The sequence below is a fragment of the Dipodomys ordii genome, unplaced genomic scaffold (assembly GCF_000151885.1).
Source record: "Dipodomys ordii isolate 6190 unplaced genomic scaffold, Dord_2.0 Scaffold11, whole genome shotgun sequence".
Classification (NCBI taxonomy): Eukaryota; Metazoa; Chordata; class Mammalia; order Rodentia; family Heteromyidae; genus Dipodomys; species Dipodomys ordii.
The window spans coordinates 7,179,949-7,193,765 of NW_012267227.1; the positions used below are offsets into that span (position 1 = coordinate 7,179,949).

General features: G+C 37.7%; 1 protein-coding gene across 1 annotated transcript in view; it reads left to right on the top strand.

Annotated features, from left to right (window-relative positions):
- Adam10 (ADAM metallopeptidase domain 10) overlaps positions 1 to 13,817 on the top strand; it is an 86,748-nt gene that overhangs the window by 22,918 nt on the left and 50,013 nt on the right. Inside the window, exons 2-3 of the mRNA XM_013009942.1 lie at positions 866 to 1,016; positions 12,088 to 12,206. Coding sequence (XP_012865396.1) covers positions 866 to 1,016; positions 12,088 to 12,206 — 270 coding nt within the window. The remainder of the gene's footprint in view (positions 1 to 865; positions 1,017 to 12,087; positions 12,207 to 13,817) is intronic.

A 13,817-nucleotide genomic window follows, 5' to 3' on the forward strand; every position in this document is an offset into this window, starting at 1 on the left:
GGTTGGTTTAACATAAAAAAAAAATCTGACAGTTTAAGTCATCATATTAACAAAACAGAAAGAAAAAAAGTAAGATTGTTCCAATAGATGGAGAATAAGCATCCCAATAGTTTTTTTTTAATCAGTAAAGAATGAGATAGTTTTTTCTTAAATCAGTAAAGTATGATTAAAAAAAAAAACCCTTCCTCAACCTTATAAAAGATGTAAGACAAATCTACAGCTAATGGACAAATTTTTGTATATGGTTGGAATTACCATTTAAGTAAGTTTAAAAAATACGTGTAGGGGGCTGGGAGGTGGCTCAGTGGTAGAGCGTTTGCCTTGCATGCCTGAGGCCCTGAGTTCGATTCCTCAGCACCACATAAGCAAAAAGAAAAAAGCCGGAAGTGGCGCTGTGGCTCAAGTGGTAGAGCGCTAGCCTTGAGCTGAAGAGCTGAGGGACAGTGCCCAGGCCCAGAGTTCAGGCCCCATGACTGGACCCAAAAAAAAAAAAAATACGTGTAGGGGCTGGGAAGGTGGCTCAGTGGTAGAGCGCTTGCCTTGCATGCATGAGGCCCTGGGTTCGATTCCTCAGCACCACATAAACAAAAAGAAAAAAGCCAGAAGTGGCGCTGTGGCTCAAGTGGTAGAGCGCTAACCTTGAGCTGAAGAGCTGAGGGACAGTGCCCAGGCCCAGAGTTCAGGCCCCACAACTGGACCCAAAAAGAAAAAAAAAATACATGTGAAAACAACGGGGGATTCATAATACTATTACTGGGATTAGTAGAACATTTGTTTCATATATATTGTTGGTAGCTGCAGAATTATGGAAGAACTAGGGAGACCTTCAAGATGATACTAATTCAGACTTTATCTGTTTTTATAGGTCAGTATGGAAATCCTCTAAATAAATACATTAGACATTATGAAGGATTATCTTATAATGTGGACTCATTACACCAAAAACACCAGCGTGCCAAAAGAGCAGTCTCACATGAGGACCAGTTTTTACGCCTAGATTTCCATGCCCATGGAAGGTGAGTAATTTGTTATTATGTCTGAACTTTGCTTTTACTCCAGTTGTTTTAAAAGAAATTTATACTGTTAACCTTTTTCTCTTAATGGGAAGGTCCATATTTGGAAATTCAGCCTCCATTGGATTTTGATGTATACATTAAAAAAGTCTTGTTTTAAAGAGATTACCCTTATGTTTTTAAGGAAATTGTCTTTGGATTTATGAATCAAATAACCAAAGAGTTATTCTACAGAAGATATCTATCTAGATATACATATCTTTAAAGAGTATTCTGTGTTTACATCTTCCCTCCTTTGAAAAAAACATTTGTACGTTTCATGGTCAATCTACCTTTTGATACCAATAGAAAAATAATTTGTTGTTTGCCATTGAATGAATCATCTAATTTTTTCCATGAACTCAATTTGATCAATCCTGAAATAAAACTTAGTAGATAGATTACCTGATGTACTGTTGCATTTTGAAAGAGAATTCTTAAAGGAGAGCCAAGGGAGAGAGATAACAGTCATAGTAATTGAGTGCCTGTTGTGTTCTCGATGCTTTATTTTTATTTCATTTTTTTGTCGGTTGTGAGGCTTGAACTCTGGTCCTGGGTGCTGTTCTACAGCTCTTCAGCTCAAGGTGAGTGCTCTACCACTTGAGCCACAGCACTACTTCCAGTTTTCTGGTGGTTTATTGGAGATAAGAGTCTCATGGACTTTTCTGCCCTGGCTTTAACCATGATCCTCAGATCTCAGCCTCCTGAGTAGCTAGGATTACAGGCTTGAGCCACCAGCACCTGGAATCGATGCTTTATATTTTCTTATTAATCTTCTGAACATCCAGAGAAGGTAGCTATCTCTTTACATTTGAGGAAACTGGCTTTAGGGAAGTTAAATAGCTTATACACAGCACAGGTTTGGACCAGACCTTGCAGACTCAAAAACTCATTTATTTTCTTTCTGTCTCTTGTGGGACTACTTAGGTATGAAATCTTTGTCATCTTTGCCCAGATCTTCCATCTTGTCTGTTGTAATTATTAAATATTCATTCCTTATTTTTCTTATTCTTTTGGTGTAACCTGTATTGAGATCTATTTTACTCATTTCTTTAGTAGGTCTCTCAACTTCCAGTCTGTGTAACTTCTGAGCTGGACACTAGTAATTGTAGCTATTGAGGAAGCTGAGGTCTGAGAATCTCAATTTGAAGCCATTGTGGGTAGACAAATCCAAAAGATGCTAATCTTAAATTAACCAGCAAAGCAGCAGAAGTGAAGGTGTGGCTCAGATAGTAGAGTGTCAGCCATGAGCAAAAAGGCTGAGCAGAGGCCTGGAGATCAAGCCCAAGTGCTAGTACCGGGTGGGGAAAAAGCTGTTCTGATTACAGCACAGCAAGATGATTTTTCCATAGATGCATGTCTCCCACTCCTTCCTTCGTTCCTTTGTTCCTTCATTCCTTCTTGCCTTCCTGCCTGCCGGCCTGTCTTCCTGCCTTTTTATATGTGGGTCCTGGTGATTGATATAGGGCCTTGTGCATATGTGGTAAATGCTGTACCACTGGTATAGACCTTCAGCCCCTAAATTCTTCCTTTTTCATGTTTATTGCTTTGAAGTGTTCCACTAATGACCATTAGCCAGATTTACTAATTTGCCTTTCAAGTTTCTCTGCAAATCAATCACAGGCCATTATTCTAAACTATCTTTATTCTACTTCCCAGCTTCAAGTGTCCTTTTTACTCAGAATATTCACCTAAGTGCTTGCTATACATGCTTAGTTGTTCTTTGTGGCACTTATGTTAAATTATGACCATATTTTAATGTACAATTCAACTTCTGCTTCTTAGACACTTACTTCATCCCTTCCTCTGAAGTTTTAAGTTCCTTATCTGTACCAGATTGGCATTTGATTTGGACCCCCTTCTTTTTCATGAAAGTATTTCATACCTGTTTTTCTATATCTGTGTTTCTTGTTCCTTACAGGCAAGCACCCTGGTTACTATTGAATATTGTTCATTTTATTGTACATATGGTACAGGTTCATAGGAAAGCTTTTAATGGATGAAAAATCAAATGATCTAAAATGCTATGAAACTTCTTCTGCATGTATAATTTAATATATTGTTCACATTGCATCCAACTTTGATTTGAAGAAGATTAAAAAGTATACTGACAGCAATTCATATGCATCTTTATGACCTTTACCTTTAGATATTATAAAATTGTCCATTCTAGTGGGCACCAGTGGTTGATACCTGTAATCCTAGTGGCTTGGTATGCTAAGATCCAGAAGATCAAGGTTCAAGACCAGCCTAGGTATACACAAGAAAGACCTCTTTTAGTCAATAGCTGGGTGAGATGGTGCCACCCTAACTGAATGGGAAGCTGAGATCTGGGGGATTGTGATTCCACACTAGCCCAAGCAGAAGAATCTTTTAGACTTCATTTTAATGGAAGGGAAGCTAGATGTGGTCGTGTTTATCTATCCCAGCTATAAGAGGAAGCCTAAGATAGGCAGATCTCAGTCTAGGCATGCACCCAGGCAGGAAGCAAGACTATCTTAAAACAACGACAAAAACAAAACCAGTGCAAAAAAGGACTTGAGTTATAGTTCAGTGGTAAATCATCTGCCTAGTAAACCTGAGGCCCCTGGCTCAATTCCAGTACTTCCTCACCAAAATAAAATTGTCCATTTTTATTAGTATCATGGAATAAGAAATCATTTGCTATCTTAAGTTTTTAGTGACCTCTCAACATACACTTAGTATTATTTCCCATTATGGTTTGAGTGCTAAATATATACATTCTACTTTCCTCTGGTTTGAATACCACATTCCTGTTGATTGTTAGATTTTTAAAAATCAGCTTCTTCACATATTTCATACAACATGATAAAGCCAAAATTTTTAGTCTCCTGTATGCGTGTGCGTGTATGTGTATATGTGTGAGAGAGTGCTAGTTCACACGAGTGAGCATACCATTACTTAGTCATCCCAAGTGTTTGCTGCTTAAAAGTTACCTGGTTTAGCTGCGGATGACGAAATCATAGCTCTAACAGGAGCCGTGAGGTGTGTATAAATCATTGTATAGAAGAAAGATAATGACATGGTGCTTTAGAGATTTGGTGCTGGAGATTCTCAAAAGAGAACTTGTGGCTGAGGTGCTGAGCCAAGGACTGGAACCAGGAAATCTGATGCAAAGTGATCTCAAGTATATTCACCTGAAGATGATCATCTTAAGAGTACTTTTAACAGAAATCTGTTTAGTATAGAAATAGACATTTTCTAGAATTGATCTAATTTCAGATATCTTATTTCTTCAGTTATATTCCTACTTTCACAGAATTTGCCCTAAAACATATTCATTGTAATTATCTTTAACATAATTCAGTTATAAAAATGTAATGATACTGGGTGCTGATGGCTCATGCCTATAATCCTAGCTATGCTGGAGACTGAGATCTGAGGATTGCAGTTTAGAGCCAACCCTGGCAGAAAAGTCCCTGTGAGACTCTTATCTCCAACTAACCACTCAAAAACTGGAAGTAGAGCTGTGGCTCAAGTGGTAGAGCACTAGCCTTGAGCAGAAGAACTCAGGGACAGCACTCAGGCCCTGAGTTCAAGCCCCATTACTGAAAAAAAAAGTATGATTTGATAGTTTTATTTCTCCTTTCTCTTGAAATAGAGGAATAAAATGATTGGAATAGGCTGGGAATGTGGCTTAGTGGTCAAGTACTTGCCTACCATGCAACAAGCCCTGGGTTCAGTTTTTCAGTTCCACATAAACAGAAAAAGGTGGAAGTGGTACTGTGGCTCAAGTGGCAGAGTACTAACCTTGAGCAAAAGAAGCTCAGGGACAGTGCCAGGCCCTGTGTTCAAGCCCCAGAAGCTGCAAAATAAATAAATAAATAAATAAAATGATTGGAGTAGTATTATTATAGATTTCCTACTCCGTCTCTTCTCTATAAGAAGTGCTAGTTAATTACACTGTCACTCCTAGTAGGGTTTTTTTTAAATGTATGTACACATCGATTATTCTTGTAAATAATAATTTGCATTTTATTTTCCATATTATCTTTTATTTGTATTTACTATGAATGTAGTAAAAGCTTTCATATACTTTGGGCTATACTTAGCTATAGCCTGGCCTGTAAAAATGCGTACTATTTTATGCTCTGTGGCTTAATTTCTTATCTATTTGTCATCCTTTATACAAGATCATGCTATGTCCAATTCTAGTTACTTGGGAGGCTGATGTCGAAGGATTGAGGTTCAACACTATTCTGGACAGAAAGTCATTGAGACCCCATTTCTCCCAGTAAAAGCTGGGTTGGTGGTGAATCTCTATCATTGCTGTTATGCAGGAAACATAACTAGAAGTATTGCAGTGCTGGCCACCCTGGGCATAAATATAAGACCTCATCGGAAAAATAACCTAAAGCAAAAAGAGGGCGTGGCTCAAGAGGTTAAGCATATACATACCAAGTATGTGGCCCTGAGTGAGTTCCAATCTCAGTACCCTTGAAATAAACTTCAGAGTTTGTTGAAAATAAAAGTTCTATTTGAGTTAGTAATGCAGTTTTAAGGAGAGATATTTTAAAACAAATATGTTAAAATTAGCTATTAGGGTAAAATCTATCTTTACCTTTGCTTAGAAATTTTGAGGCAGTTGTCTTGCCCATGTAATTGTAACCCCTCTATATGGTATTTTCACAATTAGAAAAAAAAAAGAATTTTTTGAGTCAGTTTTTCCCAGTGTATGGTAGTCCATGCCTGCAATCTCAGTAACTCCAGAGGGTGAGGCATGAGAACTGAGTATTAAAGGCCAGCCTGGGCTATGTAGATAGACTATCTCAAAAATCAAAACCAAAGCCAGGCGCTGGTAGCTCACGCCTGTAATCCTAGCTACTCAGGAGGCTGAGATCTGAGGATAGCGGTTCAAAGCCAGCCCGGGCAGGAAAGTCCGTGAGACTCCTATCTCCAATTAACCACCAGAAAACCGGAAATGGCGCTGTAGCTCAAGTGGTAGAGCGCTCGCCTTGAGCTGAAGAGCTGAGGGACAGCGCCCAGGCCCAGAGTTCAAGCCCCACGGCCGACAAAAAAAAAAAAAAAATCAAAACCAAGCTAGGAGGGTAGCTTAAGTTGTAGAGCACTTCCCTAGCAAGCTTGAGGCCCCTGGATTCTACCACTACTACTACCACTACTACCACTCTCATCCTGCAGTTATCAGTTGTCTAGATTTCTGAAATTCTTTATTTGGATAAATTCTGATAAATGTGACTGCTTACTTAGCAATATTGTATTGTATGTTAGAGTTTTATCATATTTTCTTGTAACAATAACTTGCCTGTGTCCTCTGTCTCTTAGGAAATTCAGGTGCAGAGCCTGAGTCTTACTTACCTTTTTTACATAGATGATGGTCATGTTGAGTGAATGAAGAAAGAAAAGAAGGAAGGAAGGAGTCAAGGAAGAAGTATGAAGGGAGTATAACATTTTTGAGCATAAATTGCTGGCAGGGAAGTATATAACCAGAATTTTTGCTTAGGACTTGCTCTAACTGTAGAGTTTAATTAGAAAAAAAAATCAGTTGCTCATGGCACTTTTAATATTGTGCATAATGGAGTACACTAAAATACAAGACATTTATTTTCAACCTAAATTTTTCTTCAGCAGGTTTTTATCTCCCTTTTTCCCCATTGCTGGGGATCAAACCTGGGACCTTCACTGCATGCTAGGCAAGCTCTCAACCCACTAAACTATGCTGCTAGCTAATAGTTATTTTTCTTAACTTCTAAGTGATTATTATAAGAGTACTATGTCTTAACTACTCAGTGGTTTTTAATAAGAGTTATCATATTATGGGATGTAAGACTTTGGTGATAATTTCCAAAAATTCATTTCCTTCCTGTCCTCATGTTCATGTAAAAATTTATGGTGGCTTACACCTGTAATTCTAGATAATCAGGAGGCTGCTATCAGGAGGATAATGGCTCAAAGCTAGCCTGGGCAGCAAAGTTTGTGAGACTGTCTTCAAAATAACCAACAAAAAGTCAGGCTAAAGGGGTGGTTCAAGTGATAGGGCCACCATCCAAGCAAATGTGAAGTACTGAGTTAAAATCCTGGTACTGGCAATATAAACAAATGAACAAACAGATCATGATGTTCCAGGTACTATATCACTATATCCTTTTACTTTTGTTAAATACTAAATAGTAAATGACATGCTATATTCTGCCTTAATTGTCATGTATTCCTGACCTTACTATCATATATTCCTGGCTTACCTGTCATGCGTTTAGGGCTTTCATAATACCAATATGTTGTCATTTCATTAGGAATTTTGCTGATGTGATTTTTGCAAAATGAAAGTTTAATCTTGTTTAAGTCTTGATTCTGCAAATATGATGTAGCATCTCTGTTGATTAGTTTGGAAGTGTCTTGGGCTTTATCTTTTGTCATGTCATAAGTACCAGAGATCTTTAGCTCTGTAGATAAGCCAGGAGATTTTAAGAAACAGAGAGGTTGGAGTCTATAGTAAGCACAAAGGGATGCTCATAAAAACACCTAGAGTGTAAATTTGGGTTGGGCAAAATGCAACTGTTACTGTGGATTTTAAAAAGAATATTTAAAAAATACTCACTTGGTAGTTTAAATTATATCAAAATTCGAACACAGAATATATTTGTTTAGTGCCTATGTATGTCAGATACAAATAATAGATACTGCATATCTCACACTCCTCTTTGAGTAGTAGATATTCTAGGGTATGGTATATTTTGTTCTTGCTGGATTTTTCATAACAAGTTAAAATCCTTACAAATACATTTGTAAAGAAATCTGAAAGGAAAGGGGTTTGAATTGCAGAAGTATAGGAAAAAGCCAGAACTGAGCTGTTTATGTTAAAATTTAGGTGAATGATTGTAAGGACTTGGTTATTGTTACTTTCTTTCGGTTCTGGTTAATTTCTGTCAGTGTGAACTACAAACACAGTTTATCCACAGTGAAATTGTTCAATTGTTCTGCTGATATATGTGACCCCCTTACTTTTTTTGTTTTGTTTTTACAAATAGTTTGTTCTCATCTGTCAAACTGAATAACTTTGATAATGTTTATCTTGAGAGACCTTAGATCACTTTGTCCAAGTTAGGTGGTGTTTTGAGATACAGTTATGTACTGCCATTTTACTTCTTTGATTCCATTCTTTCAGGTTTTCTTCTGTTGGCACAGTATTCCTGAGTTTAATACTGTCCATTGTGTATGTAGGTCAGCCCTTCATTTGTCTGTCATGAGGAAGACCTGATTTTCTATATGGTTTAGTCCAGCTTAAATCAGTGTTGGTAATGTTTGATGCGTATGCAATGATTTCCTATTGTAAAAGTCTCTCTTGGAATTGGAAGGGGCCTACTTCACAGTCTCTCTGTTATCCTTCTGGTGTGTTTAGTTTGTGTGAGGCATGAAAGTGATGTAAAATAGACTTTTCCCATTTAATGTAGATGTTTTCCTGAGCCTTTCCCCCTTTCCCCTTTCACCTTTTTTCTTCCTTTCCTTTGCTACATAGACTACTACTTAGTCTCACCGTGGATTTATGGGTGACAAATTTGCTGGATAATAAATCTCCAATGATAAATTAAGCCTTGAATATTTAGTGTTTAGTCTATTTAACAAAGATGTACATTAAGAGATAGTATTCTTACTGTTGGAAGAACATATAATAAATGAGGTTAGTAAAATAAAAAAATAAGAGATAGTGTTATAATAAGTTTCAAAGTGTAAGTGTAATGATAAATTAATTTTTCAACATAATCCCCTTTATAACAAATAGTATGTATTCCGTGTTGTGCTTGCATAAATGGCCCAGAATTTTCTCTTAGTTGGCCAGAGTCATTTTATGAAAGGACACGACTGGGCAATAGTAATTCAGGCAGGAGTTGTTTGCCATGTCACTGTCAGTCTGTTTTGAACTCTCGGGGTTCCAATTTACAAGATAGGTTTGACTTGTCACTTACTTCCTGCAGTAGGTTTCTAAGGATTTGTTTGTTATCTTCGAGCCCTCAGTCACCTGGGAAGACCTAGGAGATGGGGATAAGTAGAAAGCTAGCATAGCTCTAACATAAAGGATGAGAAGGTAAACCTAAAATTGCAGCATTCATAATTATTACTAGCTTTCTGGTGGTTCTAGAGACTGAGCTCATGGTCTCGTGCTTGTGAGGCAGGCACTTACTCTACCTTTTGAGCCACACTTTCAGCCATAACGGTGTTCAAAGAGTCAAATTGTTGGCTTTTTGAAACCAGTAAGTATAGCCTACTTTAGTAAGTACACCTTGCAGATTCCTATTGACATAAAATGAAGTATGCTCACATGCAGTATGGGGTTTGAGATGAGTTTGACTTGTGAAATTACAGTTCAAATCCAGATACAAGACTTTCTATCATGTCAAAGTTTTCCTTTATTCTTAGTGTCTCTCTAGGCAAGCAGCAGCCTGCTGGTACATGTCACCACAGATAGATTTTTGACTATGCTAGGATTATATATAAGTGGGGTTTCACTGTGCATATCTTTTGTGTCTTCATGAGAGTGCATATTATAAATAGTTTGAACTATTTTATTGTGGAGTATTTTGTCATTGTATGTATAAGTCACAGTATCTTTCATTGTTGATAGGTTATTTCCATATGTGAGCTTTATGGGACTATATCAAGCACAGGCCAAGTTAGGCGATAGAAACCACACATTAATTTGAAGAGTAAAAATTATGTAAAGAACTACTACCAGGTGCTAGTGGCTTATGCCACTAGCCTGAGCTACTCAGGAGGCTGAAATCTGAGGGTCAAGGTTCAAAGGGAGCCTTGGCAGGAAAGTGTGTGAGACTATTATCTCATTTAACCACCACAAAGCAGAAGTGCAGCTGTGACTCAAGTGGTAGAGTGAGAACATCCTTGCCAAAAAAATCTGTGAGACAGTGCCCAGTCCCTGCGTTCAAGCACCAGGATTTTACCAAAAAATAAAAAATACTAACTGTATTTTTGAGGATTAGTTACTATAAGGGGAACAAAGAAGGAAAAAAACCAACAACAATGAAACACACCCTAAAGACTCCTTGAGCAGAGGGAGATTAGCCAAGAAAGCAACAAATTTATATGGGATTTCCTCCAAGTTTCAGTTATTACTGACACAGGATCTTGTTTCGTAGTGACCTATTTCCCATTCCTGGAGTTGATCATTGTTATTACTTTCTATGTATTCTTTAGGACATTTGATACATAATTAATGCATATTTTTGTATCACTAATAAAAATGTTCTCTACAGAACTGTGGCTGTATCTTTTATATTTAAAAAATATATCATACTATACTCCCTTTTCTGTACTCTTTCCCCCTTTAAAATACCTAAAGTAACTTAGAAGTTTTGATTTCATTATATATATATATTTTTTTTTCAGCATTGTGCTGTGCAGTTGTATGATATACTACCAGTTTATTAGTTCAATTGCTCTCAATCCTTGTGACTACAAACAGTGCTATGATGAATAATCTTTTTGTATGATTTCCAACACCAGAGCCAGTTCACTTAACTGACTATTCAGCAGTTCAGTTTAATTCAATTTTGACAGAAAGTACCTGGAGTTAGCACAGACTTAAGGGTTCAGTCCCACAACTGCTCCCCCTATTTCAGACATAGTCACAGATCCTCAGCCACCAACCATTCTATCAACCTGTTGTCAATTGTGGTGTCTATGGCCTTCTCTTATGGCTAGTGTGCTAAAATGACTCACGGAACTTTGGAAAGTAGTTCCCTTATTAATGATAGTTTATTACAAAGTCTATCGCTCAGCAATAGTCAGATGTAGGAGATGCAAAAGAAAATGTGTGGGAAGGCCCTCTCTGGTACATTCCTTTCTAGCACCTCAGTGGTCACCACCCTTGGAAGCTCATCACATGTCATTGTGCAATCATTTTTGTAGCACTTCATCTCCTGTCACACTTAGTCCCCCACTACTGATGTGACTGTGGCTGAAATCCCAATCCTCTCATCACAGTGTCTTTTGTGACCAGCTCCATCCTGAGGCCATCTGGGGTGCCAGGCTCAGTCAAGCTGCTAGGTCCCTTTATTAGCATAAACTCAATGTGATTGTTATAGACTCTTGAATAGATACAAAGTGACTCCTGTCATGCAGGACCTTCCAGAGGCCTAGGGCCACAGGCCAATATATTTGCTTAAATTATACCCTAATCTTATGGTATGGAAGTGATTTCATTTATATGCAGGTAGGCACATGATGAATTCCTAGGGGTAGAATTCCTGCATCAAAGGTTGTGTGTATTTGTAATTTTGATTGTTTTTGTTTATCTATTTTTAGCAGCTTTCCTGTCAGTTTGTTCAGATCATATATATAGTGACTAGTGTTACAACTCATACCACTCAAATTTATATTAAATTTTAAACAAGGTAATGTTTTGTTTCGTTTGTTTTGTGGAACTGAACCTAAATTTTTTGGGTGCCTGCTAGGTAAGTGCTGTACCAGTGTCCTCATCCTCAGCCCAACAACAGGATTTAATGGTGCTCTTCAGAATATCTACTTGCAAGGAAAAAAATAGTTGAACATAATCATTGCTTTGTAGTTTTCATGAAGAACACTGAGTAAAAATTCTGATGTGGGCAGACTTCTATAGCCATTATGAAAGACATGGTACACTTTTAAGAGTTTAATAGTGATAGCTGATATGTTGCCATTTTTTGTACATCTCATATGTGCCAAGAATTATATTAATTACCTATATTATAATCTGTAATTCTTAAAAATAATCCCACATGATAGCGTTTATTATCTTCATTTTTTTTCAGACAGGAAGCTTAAGCTTAAAAATATTAGGCTTAAGATTTGTTTTCATGTCAAACCTTAATCCTAGATCAAACCTTAAGCCTTCCACTCAGTCTTTCACAATTTTCCTTTTAAAACAGAATTTTATAAGAAAATTTTGGTTAGTGTATTTCTCAAATAGACATTGTGTGATCTGTCCATATTTTGCAAATTAAAAAAATAAACCTTGAATCCTTTTAATTTCAGTTTTTCCCCCTCTTTCCATCCCTTTTTACAGACATTTCAACCTACGAATGAAGAGGGATACTTCCCTTTTTAGTGATGAATTTAAAGTAGAAACATCAAATAAAGTACTTGATTATGATACCTCTCATATTTACACTGGACATATTTATGGTAAGTTGAACCTTAACAGAATCCTTTTCTTCAATTTTTTTCTACACAAGAAAATACATGTTTGTAAATATAAGCAAAGAAAAGGTGCTATACTCTTTTAGGAGAGTGAAAACAGACTTCAGAACCCTGCAGCAGAAAGAAAGATAGACTCCCTTTCCATTTGGCTCTTCAAAGTGTCTGAGGAGACTCAGACCCTCAAGAATCCAGCTTGCCAATTTGTCATTCAGGGTCCTTGAACTTGGAGTTCTGTACTCAGCAGCCCACTGCCTGAGCTCAAGTTCAAGTTTGGATGATTTCTGAGAATGCCCATTAGATGAGAGTAATATGCTGCAGAGCTGGGAAGAAGTGATCTGACACTGGGTCCAGACAGAGATGACCGCAAGTGGCCATTACTTGGGAGACATCATTGGTGTCACAAGACAATCCTGGCTGGTTGTTCACGTTCCTCCACTCAGCCTCCCACAGATCAGGCCACCTCCTCTATGTGTCAGAAGCCTGAGCCCCTCTAGTAGAAAGCTTTGGCCTATGTGACCAGGCCCTATGATTGTGGTTAAGTCCAAGCCCGATGAATGTGGTTAAGTTTTGTGTGTTCTTTTTGTTGTTATATAAAGTCCTGAGGAGGGTGAGTAAATGGCCTTTGAAAACTGAACTGATCTTTGGACCTATCCTTACATGTAAGTTTAATAGTGAATTTTTTTTTTTTGGGGGGGGGTCCGGTCGTGGGACCTGAACTCTGGGCCTGGGTGCTGTCCCTCAGCTCTTCAGCTCAAGGCTAGCGCTCTACTACTTGAGCCATAGTGCCACTTCCGGCTTTTTTTTTTTCTGCGTATGTGGTGCTGAGGAATCGAACCCAGGGCCTCAGGCATGCAAGGCAAGTGCTCTACCACTGAGCCACCTTCCTAGCCCCTTTAATAGTGAATTTTAATGTTTAAAAGTTAGAAATAATTTTGACTTTCTCAATACTTCAAAGCGATAGTTTTTGAAAAATTTTGATGACTTTTATAATTTTCTGATCATCCAAGGAAGAAATTAGCAGTAACTACTGTTTTATAAGAAATTCAGGAGAAGCTAAAAAAAAAACCCCAAAACACAAAAGCCTGTTAAGATCGTCTTAGCCAAAAATAATGTGACAAAATTATTCATAGAAAAATCTTGCCAGCTGGGCACTGGTGGCTCACACCTGTAATCCTAGCTACTCTGGAGGCTGAGATCTGAGGATTAAGGTTTGAAGCTAGCTCAGGCAGGAAAGTTCCTGAGACTTTTATCTCCAATAAACTACTCAGAAGAAACTGGAAGTGGCACTGTGGCTCAAGTGGTAGGGTACTAGCCTTGAGTAGAAAGAAGTTCAAGTGCAGCTTCCAGGCCCAGAGTTCAAGCCCCAGGACTAGCAAAAAAAAAAAAAGAAATCTTACTAAGTCCTTCCTTAGAATTTATTTGCTTTTCTTCACAATTCTAACAAATTTCTTGTAGTACACTAGTTTAGAAAAGTAGAGAGAGGCATGAGTACCACATTTAATTCACCAGAAAGTTACATCTGACACCATTGTAAGAGGATCACAACTATTATGGAAGATATAAAAAGGCTTGTCTTATTCCCTCCGTCCCCTCCCC